Source organism: Xiphias gladius, chromosome 21 (genome assembly GCF_016859285.1).
Source record: "Xiphias gladius isolate SHS-SW01 ecotype Sanya breed wild chromosome 21, ASM1685928v1, whole genome shotgun sequence".
In the NCBI taxonomy this organism is placed as follows: Eukaryota; Metazoa; Chordata; class Actinopteri; order Istiophoriformes; family Xiphiidae; genus Xiphias; species Xiphias gladius.
In genome coordinates, this window is record NC_053420.1 from 22,945,978 (window position 1) to 22,964,165 (window position 18,188).

The 18,188-nt window shown below is 41.3% G+C and overlaps 1 protein-coding gene and 1 long non-coding RNA gene across 5 annotated transcripts in view; both read right to left on the reverse strand.

Annotated features, from left to right (window-relative positions):
* Positions 1–18,188, reverse strand: part of LOC120807367 — a 245,226-nt gene that overhangs the window by 11,751 nt on the left and 215,287 nt on the right. The window lies entirely within an intron of this gene.
* On the reverse strand, positions 348–18,184 carry kiaa1328 (KIAA1328 ortholog). Of its 4 annotated transcripts, none has more exons than XM_040159258.1 (12): positions 18,043–18,184; positions 17,550–17,585; positions 17,162–17,439; positions 16,880–16,980; positions 16,585–16,700; positions 11,220–11,344; positions 9,770–10,164; positions 9,466–9,684; positions 9,127–9,222; positions 8,849–8,949; positions 8,496–8,604; positions 348–1,032 (listed from the first exon to the last, which is right to left on the reverse strand). In XM_040159258.1, exons 1-12 carry the CDS (start codon positions 18,095–18,097, stop codon positions 867–869), a joined length of 1,797 nt encoding a protein of 598 aa, XP_040015192.1. In that variant the 5' UTR covers positions 18,098–18,184; the 3' UTR covers positions 348–866. The 4 variants fall into 4 exon arrangements, with proteins under 4 accessions (XP_040015192.1, XP_040015189.1, XP_040015193.1 ...); XM_040159255.1 differs by having other exon boundaries at positions 348–1,095; positions 18,043–18,170; XM_040159259.1 differs by having other exon boundaries at positions 348–1,095; positions 17,992–18,104.

Genomic DNA, 18,188 nt, shown 5'->3' on the forward strand with positions numbered 1-18,188 from the left:
AAGGCTCGGTAGTGTTGCTAGAATCACATTTTACTTCATATGGTTTTCAAAGTATTCTGGAAATCTGTTTCCCAATTTCAGCACATATGGAGGGTGGAGAAATGAATGTTGCTTATTAAGCTTTGCCAGGTTCCTGATGAGCTAAGCTTCTGATTGGGCAGTGCGCTTTAGGCTCCCGCCCCCGACTCTCCAGACTGCACCATTCTCTGGTCCCCTGGACTCTTTTTTTTGTAATTTTAAATGAATGATGCGTCTCAGCTTAGCCCAATAATAAAGCACAGTCTAGAATAAAGTTTCCTGTGTTGTGTCATAATTACTGATAGTAACTTATAAAATGCAAGAACACCCATGTTTTATTGTATTTTATTGTCAGAAAACTACCAAAATTGCCCCCAGTTTGAAAGTGATGTCAGTCATTAACAGCATACCTGACTAACATATACACAGATTTCTTTGAAATGCAGTAGGAAGATAGGCGATGAAACAACTGACTGTATGCTAGTGGTGAATCACTGATGTTATATAATTTATGGATAATACATTTTAGTCGAATTCACAATGTACAACTGTATCACAAGCTTCATTTAGCATTTATGCTGTCAAGGTCTACAGAGACAATGAACGTAGCTCAGTTGTAAACAGTTTTCCTGCAGTGGGAACAAAAGATCTCAGCTGCAAACTAGAAGCATGGCCAATTCTGAATAAATAATCGTTTATTCTTATTAAAAAGTACAGTATAACAAGAGCTCAATCTACAACATCATGATCATTCTGATTTTGAATGTCAATAGAAAATTAAGAGAAAGCCATTTAAAAAGTTTAAGACCAAACATTCCTTATTTCCTGGTCCTCATTTTCTTGATTTGTCAGCAAATGAAGAAAATATCCTCCAGCATTTGGCTTTCCTCCAGGTCCTGCTGGGTGCTTTGAGGATAAGGCCTAGCAGGGGTGAGCAGAGTTCTGCCCACTGGTTTGGGGGTAGCGAGTGCCAGCCTATGTTGTGTCGTTTTGGTCCTTCGAGTAGACTGCTTGCTGTGTGCGGGGGCAGAGACAGGACTAAAGATATCCAATAAGTCAACCACAGACAAGTCCAACCTGAAAAAACAAGTAAAACTTTGGAAGGTTTTTTGCTTGATTCAATTTAGTTTCTTTTTTCCCCCACATGTGACCTCAGCTTGTTTCCAAGGTTGAATAGACACAGGCCACATTTATAATACAGAACCCAGTGGAGCCCTGTAGACAGGCAATGTTGTAAATGAGTATCCTTGCGCTGTTTCATTGTAACAAAGAAATGCACAGAAAAAAAAAAAACAGTTGCACTACTACTAGTGTAACAGCAGTTACACTACTTACCCTGAAAGTGAAGCAGAGAAGGTGCAAACCAAGGGGCCAACGACAGACATGCACAAGGCTAAAGTCTACTTCAGCTCAGTGCTTGTTCGAAAATATTTGTCCTTCCGCCTTCACTTGTTAACACAGACAATATGAGAGCAAATCTGTCTTCAAAATGTTAACAAAATCGTTCTTGCCGACGTACCTACTGAACCCTAACAAGCAGCCTTAACAAGTCAAAACTACTGGGGCGTCTTGGCAGAAAAACACAGTTTCTTGCAGGTGCAAGAGAAAAAGAGTGAGAGAACCCAGTGCTTTCTCCCCTGGAATAGAAATGAGGGGATGTGCAGTGAAATAAATAAACCAAAACGGGGGAGATTAAGCTAATAGAGATTCAATCCCTCAGTCTGGCTGGCTTGATAAATTATTCAGTTTATACACAGTCGACAACGGCCATTCCAGATACAAAACATGAATTCTTTAAAGCACGCTCCACTGATCTTGCTAACATAATTCTCTGCTCGTTTAAAGCTGCATCGATTTGCATCGCATAGCTCCGCACACAGCTCTCCCAGGTAAGGGCGATCTTTGGCGTGTACTTGTTGATATGCATGTGGGTGGTCAGCAGGTAGACACACTAGTGCAACTTCCAATCGGGCCCATTTGTGTTCCTCCACACGTCACTATAGACCTTGATATGTCACATTTTCACTGACTTGAGGCAGGCAGCGCATATCAGTGCCGAAAAGCTTTAAAAGGCTAGATTTTGCTTTAGCAACATGAACTAATGTATGCACATGTTTGAGCATGAGGGAGAGAGAGTGAATGAGGGTGAAGTTGGCCGAGGGATGATAACTGATGGAAAAAGAGACTGAAGCCAAAGGAAGTAAATCTGTCTTCCTCATTTGGTCTCCTGCCTGTCAAATGCAAAGGAGAAAGAGGGAGAGAGAGCATGAGCGAGAGTGAGAGTGTATGTGCCTGCTTGTAAGAGAGAGACTGGAAGCGAGTGCAGCTTTGTGGATAGAGAGGAAAGCAGAAAGGGAATGTGGGGGAGGGTCTTTGGCTGGGTTCCTTCTCTGGAAATGTGAGAATTTGCATTTTTATTTGTTGATTTATTTAACGGACAGGGCTCTCAAACAGCCATCCATCAACAAACGACATGTTGGTAATGAATAATGCATCGCTTACCGGCGGTCACAATCTATAACAAGGGGAGTGCGGGGGGTAGGGGTACAGTTTGGGCAGGAATGGGGGGAATGCTAGTGGGTGGGGTGAGGGAGGGGGGCAGGGCACAGAGATTGCACAAGGGCTAGAGAGAATGCCAATAGATTTTCAGAGGGGTATACATTGTAACAAAGAACTTCATTTCTTGGCTCCAGTTTGTGTGAGGTATAGCTGTGAATTGCTGCTCAATATTAATATCCCTCAAGAGAGTCCCTGCAAATCTCTTTTACTGCTGCATGCATACAGAGAAAATGCAGGAACAACAGTAGCAGGAACACAAGTTTCTGTCGCTGTTAAAAAAATACAAATAAATAAAAAGCTTTGGCCTGTGATGTTGGGGTGATTTTGAGCGCATCTAGAGACGCTGCACTGCAAACGAAGTACAGTTAACTTCTTAAATCTTCTGTGCCCATTACTAGTACAGTAAAAAACCTTATGGACAATGCCATTACTACAGAAGGTTGATTCTGAACAGACTTTTCAATCACAAACTGAACTCTTTGTATCTCCAGGCCTGTAGCCAAAAATTTAAAAAAAAAAAAAAAAAGGTCTTATCACAACTTCTCTGAAACAAACAATAGTTAAGCATTCTGCCTTCAAATACTTTTTAAGTGCTTTCAATTAAAACCTTTGGGCTTCTTTCTCCCAATGGACCGCTACAGTGTGTCTCTTTTTTTGGCTCTGTGAGGCCAGATAAACCACTACCTTCTTCCCACTTGTAACTTTCACTGCTTATTTGGCTCCTGTCTTTCATTAAAGATAGCGTCTCGCCCCGGCGCCCCTTTTCATTTGCAGTCGAAACAGTAAGATAAAAAACCTATAATAGCCACTGTGTATAACCCGCATGTCAATTTCCCAACCAATCAATAGCAGGCGGGCAATGGCAGGAAGGATGGAGATGAGATGGGCGGGGTGCACTGGAACTGTCTCATTACTAACTAGCACAGGTTTCATGAAAGGATTAAGAAGGTCACTTAATGTTAACCCCAGCTTCGTTTTGCAATTTCAAACATCAAGATTGAATTGGTTAAGATTAGACCGTCACGAGGGGCATGTGCATGTTGTTGCCAAGTGAAAAAGAAGGGTTCCAACAAGTAACCAGCCAAATCTTACAGGAAGAAAAACTTTTCTTTACTAAAGGAAGCTGCTTCATTTCATCTAGCTTACCAAGTTAATGTTTCTACATTGTTTATCAGAGAATGAGAGCTGTATGTTTTTCTTAAGTTTTTGCTTATATTGGAAGTAGCATGTACTGCTGATGAGACGGAAAGTAATCAAAATAACATGTATGTCATTTATCTAGACAACTTAAAACATCAAGATTCGATGTAGAGTTGTTGCCGTTTTTTATCCTACAATATCATATTCACGACAATAACACAAGGCACCAATAACTTATCCGTCAGTTTTCTACAAAAGAAAATTAATGAGGGCAAAAATAACACCATACCTCACATCCCTGCTAACTTGAGTCAAGGAGCTCTGACAAGGTCTTTGGTTACTATTTGCCAAACTGACTAAAAAGTAGCTAAAAACCACAAATACAGTATTGTATTTATCTCATTCATTGCAATTTATATAGTTTATATGTTCTAACTATTTTTATTCACTGATTTTCGGACAGCAACTGGGAAAAACACATGCCAAATTCAAATCAGTGGATTACTAAACGATCACAACTATCTGAAGAGATGCATATGTAAAAACAGGTTGCAAAAAAATAACTAATAAAAAAAATTTTAAAAAACACAAAAGGCATCTGAGGGGCAGACGTCCTCATTACTGGTAGTAAAACACTTTGTGACACCAAGAGTCAAACTGTAGGTGTAAAGTGGAAGCGATATCTTACATTTTAGAACAGCGTCTGTCCCATAAAAGGATCCGATACTGTCTTTGCATTTATCTTGTAATTTACTGCTCTGTTGTGGCCACAGTAGGCTATTGTCTCTGGAAGCTAGGTTGACTAAAAGCCGTTGTATCTATCTGTATATTCTGTCATTTCCGAGGTCGCGGTGGTGGCCTTGTTCCATTGACAAAGGCTGGAGCTGGTCAAGCAAAGTGAGGAGAGGCATTTCTTTGGTAATTTGCCCATGTGCATTGTTGGTAATCCTGGGATCTTTGATAGATGCCTAGCTATAGCTAGCTACAGACAAGTGTGCTTGTCAAGCTGCCCTTGACTCAGCTTCCACCATTCGGGGTCAGTTATGATATTGTACAAATTTTTTACACATGTGCAGATGTGTGTGGAAACTCCACTTTCGCATTGGAAAACCCCGTCAACAGTCATTTCTTCCTAAATGTTGAGAAGTAGAAGTAGCAAGTAAATGAGTGAATTGCACTGTGATCATCTCAAATCAAAGTTGTATTACTAATCACCTCAGTCAACGTGTGACATCTTTTCCTTTCTGTAAATCAAGGTATAGGGTTCTCTGTGCAAGATCTGAAGTGAATTTGAGAAGTTTGAGACTGCCTATTGTTACACAAGTAGCACTGGTCCTTTAAGGGATAGCTCAGTGCATAGCTTGTGTGCGTAGCAAGTGGGTGTGAGAGAGAGCGCGAGAGAGAGCAAGCAGGTGTGTGAGGCTCGCGACTGGAACAGAGAGTGTGACGTTAGCAGTATAGCTGTGAACAAATCAGTGATATGTATGTGCAGTTTAGGCTGTTTGTAAGTAAATAAATGCTACAACTCCTCAAGACCCAGGTCAAGTTTCCATGTCTTGCTTGCCACCTGCGGATTTAAGTGGAGGGGGGTTAACCCACAAGTCAGCCGACTTCAGCCCTGGGGCAGAATATAATGTCTCCCCTGTGCTTTCCGACCACAGTCTGGACAATGAGCCAGGAAAGGTTAACAATATTGAGGCAGGAAAATGCAGGATTCTGCATGGTCACTGGAGTGTGTCATTGTTAGTTAATGGTAAATATTCTGAAGATTGCCATGGAAGTGATTTTTATATTTTTTTCCTCTATACTGCACATTTGATATGTTTACTGTCAGTTCAAACGAATGCTAAGGCATCCTAATACTTCATCAGCCAGGGGGAGAGCAGAAAGGTGAAGATTACCAGGCAGAGTGCAGCAAGATGCAGGAGAGAGACTTTCATCACAGGTAAGACAGGAAGCAAAAAAAAACAAGACAGGACAGGCCTTAATTTAAGAGAGTTTTGCTACTATTGCTTTCATTAAAATGTATGTTTTAGTCTTGTCCATATTTTTCTCGATGGTGTAGTAAGCAGCTGTCGTAGGACATTGAGATGGTGGGTTTTTTTTTTTTTTTGGGGGGGGGGGTTGGTTGTTCAGCTCTGCTTGCTTATCTGTAAAAAAGTCACCGCACGCCACTGTTCTGCAGAAACACTGATATTATTTTGTATTTACAATTCCACAGTAACTTAGAAGTCCTCACACGGAGGCAGGCAAATGCACACGCACACGCTAAGACGACACACAGTCACAGAGATAAAAGAAAAAAAACCTCAAAAGTCATATTCCACCCACCTGCCCCCACATCAGGGCATGTACACACTGTCCAGCTTTTTTTTCCATTTTTATTTTATTTTAAGAAAAAGAGCGTGCCCTGTCGCCTTTTTAGCACAGATGCTTTTTTTCTGCCGTGTGGCTGCTTCCCACAAGTTTTCATGTAAAAAAGGCAGAAGTAGCTGAGAAAAAGGCAGACAGATTGTACACGCCCTTAGCCCTCGACGTATGCTAAAGAAGTAAAATGAAATATATATTTCAGCACCACTCCACGCATAACCGTTGCTGCTGTTCTCTAAAGCAGCCATCAAGTTGTAAAAAGGCTTTAACCAACACTTTATTTAAGAACTCGAGACCAATACCGTTTTAAGGGAAGGAGATGCTTTTGAAGGGCTTTTCTATTGCCAGTTTACTTTAACGTAATTTCAATGCCATTTTCAATCTATGAAATAAAACTGATGCTTTCTACAAGTGTTATGGGTCCCAGGTGTGGTCCCCGTGTAACAGATTTTGCTGAAAAGAAAAGAAGAAAAAGCTGTAAAGACTAGTGAGTGAATGCAGTGCATGGTGCCTTTTCAGCAGTAATTTGGTTTATTTCATAGTTTCTTCAAAAGCATAATTTCTCTTCCATAAAATAGTTATTACACCTTGGGATACACCCGGCTCCCTTTCTTACTGAAAGTTATCAATTTCAGAGTCTGAAACATAAGTTGCGGGTTAGAGTACATTGAATTTTGATATATATCAAACTATCAAATAAACAATTCAGGATACATAAAATTATTGCATCATTTATCTCTCATTACAAGTTTACTCACTATGACCCATGCTCGGTCCTTATAGCTCATTCTACAAACATTTCTCAGCTCAATACTCAGTGTTCACTATTGTGAACAGACATTCAGCACAAATTGTATAAGCATCCGCCAGGGTGAGACACTGGCAGACATTTGCAGATAACTCCATGTTCTTACCACAATAAGCAGAACAGAAACGTAACGTCTCAGCAAACACAACAAGCTTGTACATTGAGACTTTTAATTCCCTATGCTGGCTTAATGTAACGAAAAAGATTCAACCAACCGAAAACTAAATAAGTTTTACATATCTCAATTTACATACAAAAACAATGAAAACATTCACCGTCGTGTCAGTGGCCTACTGACTCACTAGGAGACAGAATTCCAGTACATAGACAGCCCCATGAAATAGCCCTTTACCGTTACATTTCCTTTTAACATCATTTAACAAACTGCAACCACAAAGCCAATTCTATAGTTGTACAACATTTCTGTGTAAGTTTAACCATTGTTTCAGTTCAGTTGTTTTTATTTTACTTTTAACCTGGAAAAAGTTGTAAAGAGCAGTGAGTGAATGCAGTGGGTCATTCCTTTTAAGCGGTAATTTGCCTTATGAGCCAGAACAGCCCCTGTACCCACTAAGACCGTCCCTGGCAAATTCACAGCTAATTACTGGCATCTACTGACATATTAAGGGCATACAAGATATCGATGCTAGCTAACCTGAAAGCAAAAAAAACGTCCGCTCTAAAAAGGCAGCGCTGCACCAACACAAACTTTTTTTTTGTTTTCTTTTGTGTTTCCTAAACCAAATGACCAATCACGATGAAGAGACAGCTTATGTGCTAGGAAGCTGGTTCTGGGTTTTGTCCTCTAAAGTTAAAAACATATTTTTAGCTACACTGATTTCATACATGGCTTCTCTGGAATCCAACTGACAGAAAACCAACGTAGCAATGGAGAACTTTAATCCCTGCAGTCAGGTTAATTACCATCGTGGAAAGGGTGTAAGAAAAAAGGTAATGAATGTCCTTTCCTTTTATGAAAGTCTGACGCTTGCACTCAGTGATTCATTCCTGTCCTCAAAACCCCTCTCCCTTCTTAAGTCTTTCTCGCCATCTCCATTTCTATCCATCTCAACCTGCTCTAACTTGCCTTGCTTCCTATTTCTCACTTTATCCAATGCTCTCACCCCTCACTCACCCTCAAACACATTTTTAACATCTCTCCCTCACTCTCTCATTACTGTGGTAGGGAAAGAGGGGGGGGGCAGTGTATGCATCCAGAAGTCTGTTCAATTACACCTGCTGCAGGGTTCCTGCTAGGCCGACTAATGGAACGCAGCATGTCTCCTGACAGGCTGGCCACAGCGCTAGCTAGCCCAGTAAAAAGCTTCATTTAGCTTCTCACAGCTCGAAAAGTTAGCTAGACTAAGAAAAGTCATCATTTAGCCTCTAACATTGCAGCAATTGCAAGCCCAGGAAAAGCTTCAAGATTCAAACTTTATACTTGTATTAGATTTATATGAGCATTAATATTACTAGACTAGATAATGTTTCAATGTTTGCTATAGTCCTACTGTAATAAATAGCACTGTAGCATAAACTATTAAAATAAATGGTAAATGTTTATCAAATGCTTTATTGATGTTCAGGGAAGATGTGTTACCTGGCCTCGGGGGTCTTCTGGATCCCAGACACTGAGATGGGCTTACTCAGGCTTGCGGGGGACTTTGCAGGAGACGTGGCCATGTCCCTTCTGGATCGCTCTAAGGCCTCTGTTGAGAATTGCATGAAACGAGTGTTAAGTCAGAGCAGCAAGGCTGAGAGCAATGCAGGCAAGACAGTTTTAATGGTTAACGTCATGATACACCCTACCAAAAGTTTTACATGCATATGAAAGTGCTAAAATAAACACTGTTTGAAGAAAATCTAACTCTTGACAGGCTTGAGTATGCTATGTTTTGAGCTGAGACGTTCTTCCATATGTACACCAACTAAAAATACAAGATTACAACTCACCACGTGTCTGCGTAACATTATCTAAAGGAGCAGGTACAGGTTGTGTGCATTTTTCATGCAAGTTCTGTTCTGCAGGATGTACCTCTGCATCTCCACGCACACTGCAGACCACAGACACGACACATTAAGTTGGCTTTCGTGTGTGACATGAGTATGTGCATGTGTGTGTATATATGTGTGTATTTGATGTGTAAGGTGTGTGTGAAAGAGAGAAAAAGAGAGTATCTGACAAAAGTAGTTGCAGTTTGAGTGTCTGTCTTTCAGTCTACCAGGTTTACCTGGAGGGTAAATTTTGGTGGGAGGGACCCTCTGGCTGTGGATCTCCAGTCCTAGTGTTTGAGGTGCTGAGCTCAGCTTGAGTAGCCTGTTGAAACCTAACAAGAATATAGGAGAAGAAGATATAGAGCAGGTTCTATCAGTCTGCAATGACAGACACTGACGAAATACAAGGAAACAGAGAAAAGGGGATGAATATGGATAAATAGTTACTCCTGTCCAAGAAGTCATTATCCTATCTAACGACTAACTACTAGAACTTACTATCAACTTATGCCCCCAAATGTTAGCTAGAAATGTTACCACATACTTTTTATTTCTCTTTGGCTTCTGTATTCTACCTGCTGTAATCGAGACGCGACTGGTGTAGCTGCTGATTCTGTCTGTTGAGCCTCTCCTCCTGCTCATCCAGTCGTGCCTGCAATCTCTCTCTCTCCATCTCTAACTGCATCTTCTGCAGCAGAAGCTGATGCCTTCTCTCCTCCCAGTCCTCGTGACCCAGCAGAGGCCTGGTCAGGGCTTCCTTGGCCTCAGAGCCCATAGCAGTCCCACTTCGGAGCCTGTGTGTAAATACACATTTCATTTGCTTAATATCCTAACATTCTTCTTGTTTGTATCTTGATAAACTGCACGGTAGTACTGTACCTTTCACGCTCATATGGGTTCAAGGTGTCGTGGTGGTCATTCTCTAGACAAGAGCGATTATCACTTCTACGCTGCTGTGTTCCATAGCCACTGTCTTGACCACTGCCTTGGCAGCGCTCACATCTGTGGCAGGACTCTGAGTGTGGCTCCCTGCACTCCCTTTTGTGAATCCTATGCTGTTTGATTGGCCCTTCAGTTCGACTTACTTCATTAACACAGGAAAGAGAGGTAGGGTTGCTCAAAGTTTGCACTGCTCCTCTTCCTCCATCCCCACTCCTCTGCACTTGAGGCTGTCGTGTTTGAGTAGCAGCAAGGCTGAGGTATGAGCCATCAAAGAGTGAGGCATTAGCTCTGCTAGTAGATGTTCGGCTGTGGGCTTCCTCACTACTGAGCACCTGGAGAACATAGAAAACAATAAATGACAATTTTCCTTGGAGTATTTCAGGCAAAAACGTTAGACTGCTCCATGAAACCGTAATGCAATGCTGGGCTAGACAGCAAAATTTACCTCTACCGAATTAGGAGTCACCTACCTAATTTTTTCATGTTGCTATGTGCAGTAAAAGTCTTCCCCATGTCCTTGCAAGAACTGTTCACATATCATTTGCAAGTGGTTTAATATGACTTGATGCATCTTTTTAGTTTTCAAGTCTATTTTCATCCATTTTATGCTCATAACTACAGTGACTATGTGTTGGGCTCTGAGCGCTGCCAACACGTGGGTGACGTACACAGCAGTACTGTGCCTGAACTCATCCTGAGTGGACACTGACGCAGGACTCAAGCTGCCTCTACTCTGCTAACGTGATGCCTTCACTGCACAGCTTGTATAGACGTAGTGTTATGGTAGGGCTGGGCTTTATGGCAGCACAAATGCAAATCAGCCTTCAAAACTGTAAACTGGACATTTGCCACAAGCTTAAGAGGAAAATTTTCAACTGAGCATAACTGGCAGGTAATCCAAGGTCAGGAACATTATGAGATAAACATAGGGAGGAAAGCCCATCCTATAGTTGACTGGGGAAGGGACTGTGACTAATTTGCTGAGGGTCAGAGAGCAGGCAAACACACATTACTCAGAGCCTCTGCGGGGCAATGAGGTTGGCCAAGTCATCTATTCTTACAGAGGCTGAAGCTGAGAGGCGTCTTCACTTTGAAAGTGTCACCTTGAGACAGTTTTCACTACGCTGCAGTCATACTGAACCAGTGACTGAAGTGGAATTCTATAGTGATTTGTTATGCATTATTATGGTGCTTGGCCATGGAACAATGTGCTATTGCATGTGTTTCCAGTGGATGTTTTTGCGCCTGAGTGCTTGATGGATGGCTAACAATGGTGTTCTCTGAATATGGCTCCCATAAGAGCACAACCATCATTTTTACTGCGCATCTTCTACTGCATGTTCACTTGCTACAACCTACTACACACCCGATCTTACCCATACAGTACCTTGCTATGGGCTGGCGCCTGGCTGAGCTGGGCAATGGACTCATTGAGCTTCGCCTGTTGCTGAGAAAGGTATTGTTGGTAGAGCCCAAGTAGCTCCTGGCACTCTCTGTACTGCTGCTGCAGGCCTAGAGGACCAAGGGTTAAGTAACTAACAAAGTTATATAGTAACAAAACTAAACACTACAGAACGGAACCTTTAGCCTAAAAAATTAAAACCCACCCCTTGATTCAGCTGAGAAAAAGTACACTGAAATTGTGTGGCTGAAAGAGATTCAGGCTTAAGTATTTTGATGAAATACGAAATAGTTTTACAAAGCAAAAATGAAAACTATTAGAACTACATGACCTCTAAAGTGAAATCACTGTGTGGCTCTACTGAGAATGTAACTTTGTGCACAATAGCCATTTTGGTAAGGATAAATTTCTCTTACTCAATGTAAAATGGAAAAATATAGACTGACAAGTTTTTAGACTGACAATCAGAATTAAAGCCTTGTTTCTGCAATCAATTACACGTTGGACCCGGAGAGTAGAGAGCAAGCAAAGTTGAAAACAGAGAGGGAAAAGAGGCCAGCAAAATCAAAGTTGTTGTTGTGGCACAGAGCTTTCACCATCTGGGTCGGGCCAAGCTGTGCTGAGCTGATCTGGGCAGTGCCGTGCCAGGCTATCTGCCAGACAGAGAGCTGGCAGACACAAGAAAACTAATCTGGAGCGGAACTACTGCTGCGCCTCAGGAGCCCACTAATGACAGTGGCATCACCACACCACACCAGCACATACAAAGATAATGAGCATGAGAATGCAGAGACTACCAACAGACACACTCACACACATTCAATAATCAACCTCAGTCTGACTCTCACTTTCTAGAACACACACAAACAAAACAAGACGTGAGAGCACAAATTCCCAACCTGCACTCTAAACAGCCCACTCACAAACACTACAATAAAGCAAGTAGTATACACACACTCCCACCCAAGCCTATCATAAAGTGTGTTCCTCCAGGCCATATCTTTTTATGATGGTGGCCCTGCTCCCCCCAGCTGATGAGTTTTTCAGCATCCATTTGAAAAAAAAGCCCCTATTCTAAGAAAAAAATCAAAGTTCAAAGTAGTCTCTCATTGAAGGAATAGTTGGGGGAAACACTCCATAAGAAAACACTTTGGTTGTTAGAGGACTTCAATCAGGCTGAGGAAATGAAACAGAGGGAAAGAGAAGAGACCAAGGACATCTTTGAATTGAGGACCAGACACCAGACAAATGCAATGCAGCAGCTTCCATAAACATTAGGAAAATGTGAAGAAACACTTTGATTGAACCCTCCATCTAACTAAGGCTCCTCTACCACTGCACTGATAATGTCCATGGAAGTAGTTCTATATGTAAAGCTTAAGGACATCACAAGGACATCACATCATGTAAACCAGTGCTGGGAGGTCTATTTATGCAGCATGAATAAGGGTCTTGAAGGGGAGAAACTGAATATGCTTATACAGCTATACTTCACCTCAATCCAAGAAAGAGAGTTGTGTGTTGAGTAGAAAATGCATGCTGTTCATATTTCACCAAATTCAATACGAAAAAAAAAACATTTCCACATGATTTCTCATGCCTAAAACAAATGTTTACCACTAGACGCAAATATGCAGTACAGTGTGCTGGACAAAAAACCCAAATAAAAATTGGGTATGGCGCGGACCATGCACAAAGCAATATACACATATAAAGTCTATCTGTGCTATAGTACCAACAGAACTGCAGCATCAGAACATCCCAATACCATAAATGAAGGTAACGTGTGTTAATGTGTTGACAGGCTGACGCAGTCCCTGGACAGCAAATGCTAGGTAATCTGAACCGAGTGGAGCGACACTGATAAGATTCCACCTCTCCGCCCGTCGCTACACTAAACATGCTTCCTCCACAGCCTTGGACCTCAGCCAATGGGGGCCAAGCACTCGGCAAGCCCCTAGTTTACATCAGAGCTGCAAAGTGCCAACAATGACTTACTCCTCCCCCCTGCTCCAAAAATACTCAGAATGGAGGGCTTGGGTTGAAGAGGCTTCAGACGGGGCCTGTCAAAATGATTCACTTCCCTGTCAGGCCGAGGCTCAAATGAAATAATGAAATCCACTTCAAGGTGGAACAAATTTGCACAGGAGGGGGGAATATTTTAAAGTCTGCTTTAGCACACTGTGCCAAACAGATTGGGCCTGAGCGGGAATATGAGGGAAACAGGGGAGGAGACTGATGTGTATGAATGTGTGTGTAAGGAAGCAATGACGGGGAATTAATAGAAGAAGACAGTTTACATAACTGCTTCAATACTACTGAATCAGGAGAAAAGAGACATGAGTGCGAGTCACACAATAAACCAATAAAAAACTCAACATGTCAACTAACAATTATTTTGAAAATGGCTTTAAAATTCTAAGAGCAAACATATAGAAAACCATCCTCATCAAAAACATTCTCAGCCGTCTTCGCTGTTATGATCACAACTAAAATGTAATATGAGTAGGCACAAAGTAAGTTGTGTCTTGCTGAATTATTAGACATGACTTTTGTACAAATTATTTTGGGTCAACTGCGAGTTGACATATTCCATTGACGAGCCAAAAAATCCACACAATACATAGTAAGAGGTGTGCCAACTCCAACTCGATTCGATTTTGATTATTTCAGCAAAGACTCGGTGCATTGTTTATTTTACATTAAACCCATGACTGGTTCATTTGATTTGATTCTATTCAGTTAGGCAGTTAAGTTGATCCAGTCAACAATACAAAAATCACACTAAGGTTGACATTTATTTTTAAGGCTAAACTTTAGCTTCAAATGACAGCAGCTCAATGTGTATTTATATTTATAACTTCTTCATGGACATAGACTTCCCTATAATTTAGTTCAGCAGAATGGAAGGACGACAAAAAAGTTCTCAATTCAACAAGTCAAACCGACAGCATCTAATATATTTCTTAGCTGTGCCAACAGTAGTCAGAAGGTAGAGCTTCAGTAGGAAGAAACAGTTTAGAACAGAGTTTAATTTGTTTTTTAACGCCTCTAACAAATAGAATGCACCTTACACAAGCACATGGCTTCAACCACATCATTCATTCCTAGAATAAAAGGTAGGTTACACAACACCCACAAAGTTGACATCAAGAAATATTAGGGGCTTAATCTGACAAAAAACAAAGAGCTAAGAATTCTGCAGAAGCAATCTTCTGATGTACGCTTATCACAAAAAGCACACTTGATAGAACCAGATTTCCACGTTGTAAATGTCATCCATCCAAAACCCGGGAGGGTAAAAATGGATTTAGCTCTGGCAATACTCTATCACAACATGTAGCTTTTTTCAATGACATATCCGAACAGGGCTGTTATTCCCCTCACTCTATGGCCTCAGGATTCCCTCCAATTGTTTCAACTCAATAAATGGCATTAGCTGTAGCACCTGCTGTGCCTTGTTCTGGATACAGCAAGTAGAACAGTTCACCACGTTAGTAACGCCACCTTGACTTGTGCCCATGCCAACATGCCTTGAAGTACAAAAGGCATCCTTCCTTTCTGAAACACAAATTGGGTCCTGTGTGCCAGTCAGTTCCAAATGTCAGCTGAACACCCCAAATATCAAGGGTACTTTTTCCCTCTCATCCTAGGTGGCTTGGGGCTAAGGTATAGCCCTACATTCTTTATATCCCTGACAACCCTGAATCTTGGTTAGATAAGATAAGCTGAGGCGTAATGGAATTATACTTGAGAAGACTCTCATTCAGCGCGTTTGCCTTTGGTGTCTCCTTAACCTTTCAGGGAAGTGCCGAAACCTTCTGCCTGAGAAGAGAATGACTCTTGCCCGCACTTTAAAAGACTACGTTATCCCCCCTGAGGTGCTTGGATCCCAACACTTTTTCCTCTCAAATACCTTTTTAATGGAGTTTAGAAGTTTGGTGTAAATGCCAAGTCTCCGAGCCAAAGTGCCTTTAATTGAGTTGTGCTTTCCTAATTTTCTCCACCGCCGTTGCCAATCGTGCAATTTACCAGCTGGGTCAATTACTCTTCATATTTCGCAGTGTTTTTAACCTAAATTGACTGCCGGCCATGATGTGGTCTGACCTGAGCAGAATTGTTATGAAGACAGTAGGTTGGTTGTGGGATGCAATAAACAGCATACCATCGCTGTAACTCTAGCATTAACCTCATGCTAGACAATCAAGAAACAGTTGGTGACCCACCTGATCTCATTTTGTAAGGAGGAACTGGAATATATTCTATAGTTAACATTCAACATTCAGGGAGGGTTAAAAAAACACATGGTGGAATCACACACATGGTGGAAGCACACACTTCTCAGTAAATATCAAAATTCAACTTTGGATGATGAGATGATTTAGATGGTTTGGGCCATGTCTCCAAGCATGAAATTGATTCTGTACACAACAGCGGATACTCTACAAGCACTAGCAAAAGACAACTGCAGCAGCATCAAATAATTTAAATGCATCTGCTCCATTTCTCTGCCTTTTGTATCAGATTGAATGATCTTGGTCAAAGACTATACATGGCTTTACCTAAGACAACACTGCCCCCTGCGGACAATCATATGGAATGGCACACAGCAATGGAACCATGTAGCCAGCAATAAACCTTTTGTCGAACGTTAAGAAAATCTTACAAGGACAGGCAACCATGTGTCACAGTGTGCTGGCAACAGGTTTTTATTTCAACCACAAACTACAGTGGGTGATTTTACTGATTAATTCTTCCTTTTAAGTTGAAGTTGAGCTAATCAGTAAATTGTCTGGAATGTGTTTGGTGTGCCACTTCGTTGCAACTTTAAACCAGTTTGTCACATTTTCTGGTTAAAAAATATATTTCTTGCAGGGTATTCTTTAAAGAATTGAAAAATGAAAATAATGAAACTGCAAAACCATACTCTACTGTAGTACCATCATTCCAATTTCACAATAGGGTACTAAGTGCATTTTATCATGCAATGTTAGCATACATTATAAAAACATATTGGTAACATTTTCCACAATGATAGAAGTATCATATCCTGGAATTCTTGAGGGACCTCTGGTTTCCTCACAACAATGCACTACATTTTGCATTAGCCATTACTACGGCTAGACAATACTTTTTTACCAAATAGCAATAAACACACCATGAAGCACATTTTACAGCAACAACAGATTATTCAATAAGATTACTCAAACATAACTAGTGTTTTCAACCCCTTTGGCTCAACAGAACTGCATTCATTCACCGCTCTACTTTGAACCAGTACTGCTATTAGCAATAGCACACAGTCTAACTCACTGCCCTTTACGTTCATTCAGGTATTTTGAAAGGATACTCTCCCTCTCCTGTGCTATGATCAGGTTCTGCTGCTCCAGCTGTTGGATCTTGCGTTCAAAATTTTCCTGTTCATCTTTCAGACGCTGCACTGACTCTTCTTTCTCCTCACTCACTCTGGAGAATAGGAAATAAGTAACAGTATTTAAGGATAATTGGTCTACATTATGTGTACCAGTGTGAAATAATGTAGTACAAAATAAAACATTTCAATCAGGTGTCACTTTAAGTTGTTCCACACATTCATATTAACAGTAACAATACCTAAGAGTTCAGTGTCATATACTGCTGGCTACCTGGCTAGTTCTTCAATGAGGTTTGCAATTCGGCGCTTATCTTCAGGACAGAGGTCCTTCAAACAGACCTGGTTCCTGGCTCTGCTGGTCTCAGAAATAATCTGTGCAAACAATGGTTAGCAAGTATAAGAAGATATTAACAGATATTAATGAGGAAATTCTTTCAGCCTCAATACTCCTTGCTCTCTGTATTATTCAGATGCTTTCTTCCATATATTCAAACATTTCAACTTACATCCATGAAGGGCAGAGCGAAACAACCCATACAAAACAATGGTTTACCTGTGATGAGGGGAGAAAAGTATCAGACGCCAGGGAAGGGGTGTGCTCTGTTGCCACAGCAGCACTGTGGTGGACTGACACCTTTTCCTTAGTAGAGCCAGAGCAATCACCTTGTACGCGGCCCTGTTTCTTGCCACCTTTCTTTAGTGTAGCCTCATTCTTGCAGTCAGAGCTACACTTGGCTGAGCCCCGCATCTTGGTTCCTCTTTTATTGGATGTACTGATGCTGCCTGGTTCCAGATAAAAAGGGGTCTGAGTATTCACCTCTCCATCCACTCCTGAGACAGTTTGTGGGGAGAAAGCAGAAGAGGATTCCATGTGGTAACCTACATAAAAATCTTTCAGACTGTGTTCAGAAAATTGTTCAAACAATGTCATTGAGACATACCAGGAACAAACACCAAGGGCTGCTCTTCATCTGACACTGGGTGAACAAGCAAGAAGAGACACACTAAAGATAACGTTTAATCAACTTTCATGAAACTTGATCAATCATGTGCTTCCTAACGCTAGCTGTCAAATTAATAATTTCCTATTCCTGTGAAAACAGTCAACGCTACAATCACGTAGGAAGAATACAAAAACCTAACTAGCTTTCTACTGCAGATGACAGGTAATGATAGCAAGCATTAATACTGCTACCACCGACTTTCAATATAAAATAGGTAAGATTAACGTATCTTAAAAGAGATACCGCCAAGTTACTGTTAACTTAAACAAACGAAGCTAATTAGCTCTTACTTCCTCGGAAATAACAACATCACAGCATTGACACAGAAGTAATATCTTTGCGACTCTTTCGGTTTCACGTCTCCTAGTACGATACTTACGAATATGCGCTGGACTAGAAAGCTAATGTAGTTCAGTAAAAGTAAATATACCGCCATTCATCCAAAATATCCCCGAACTTCCACTTTTTGTCGCCCCTGCCGCCATGTTGAATCAACCGCCACCACTCCCTGGGAGCCAAGCGCGTTGCTAAGGAATTGTAGTCCCGCCTTTCTGTTACAACTTAAGAGCCAATAGG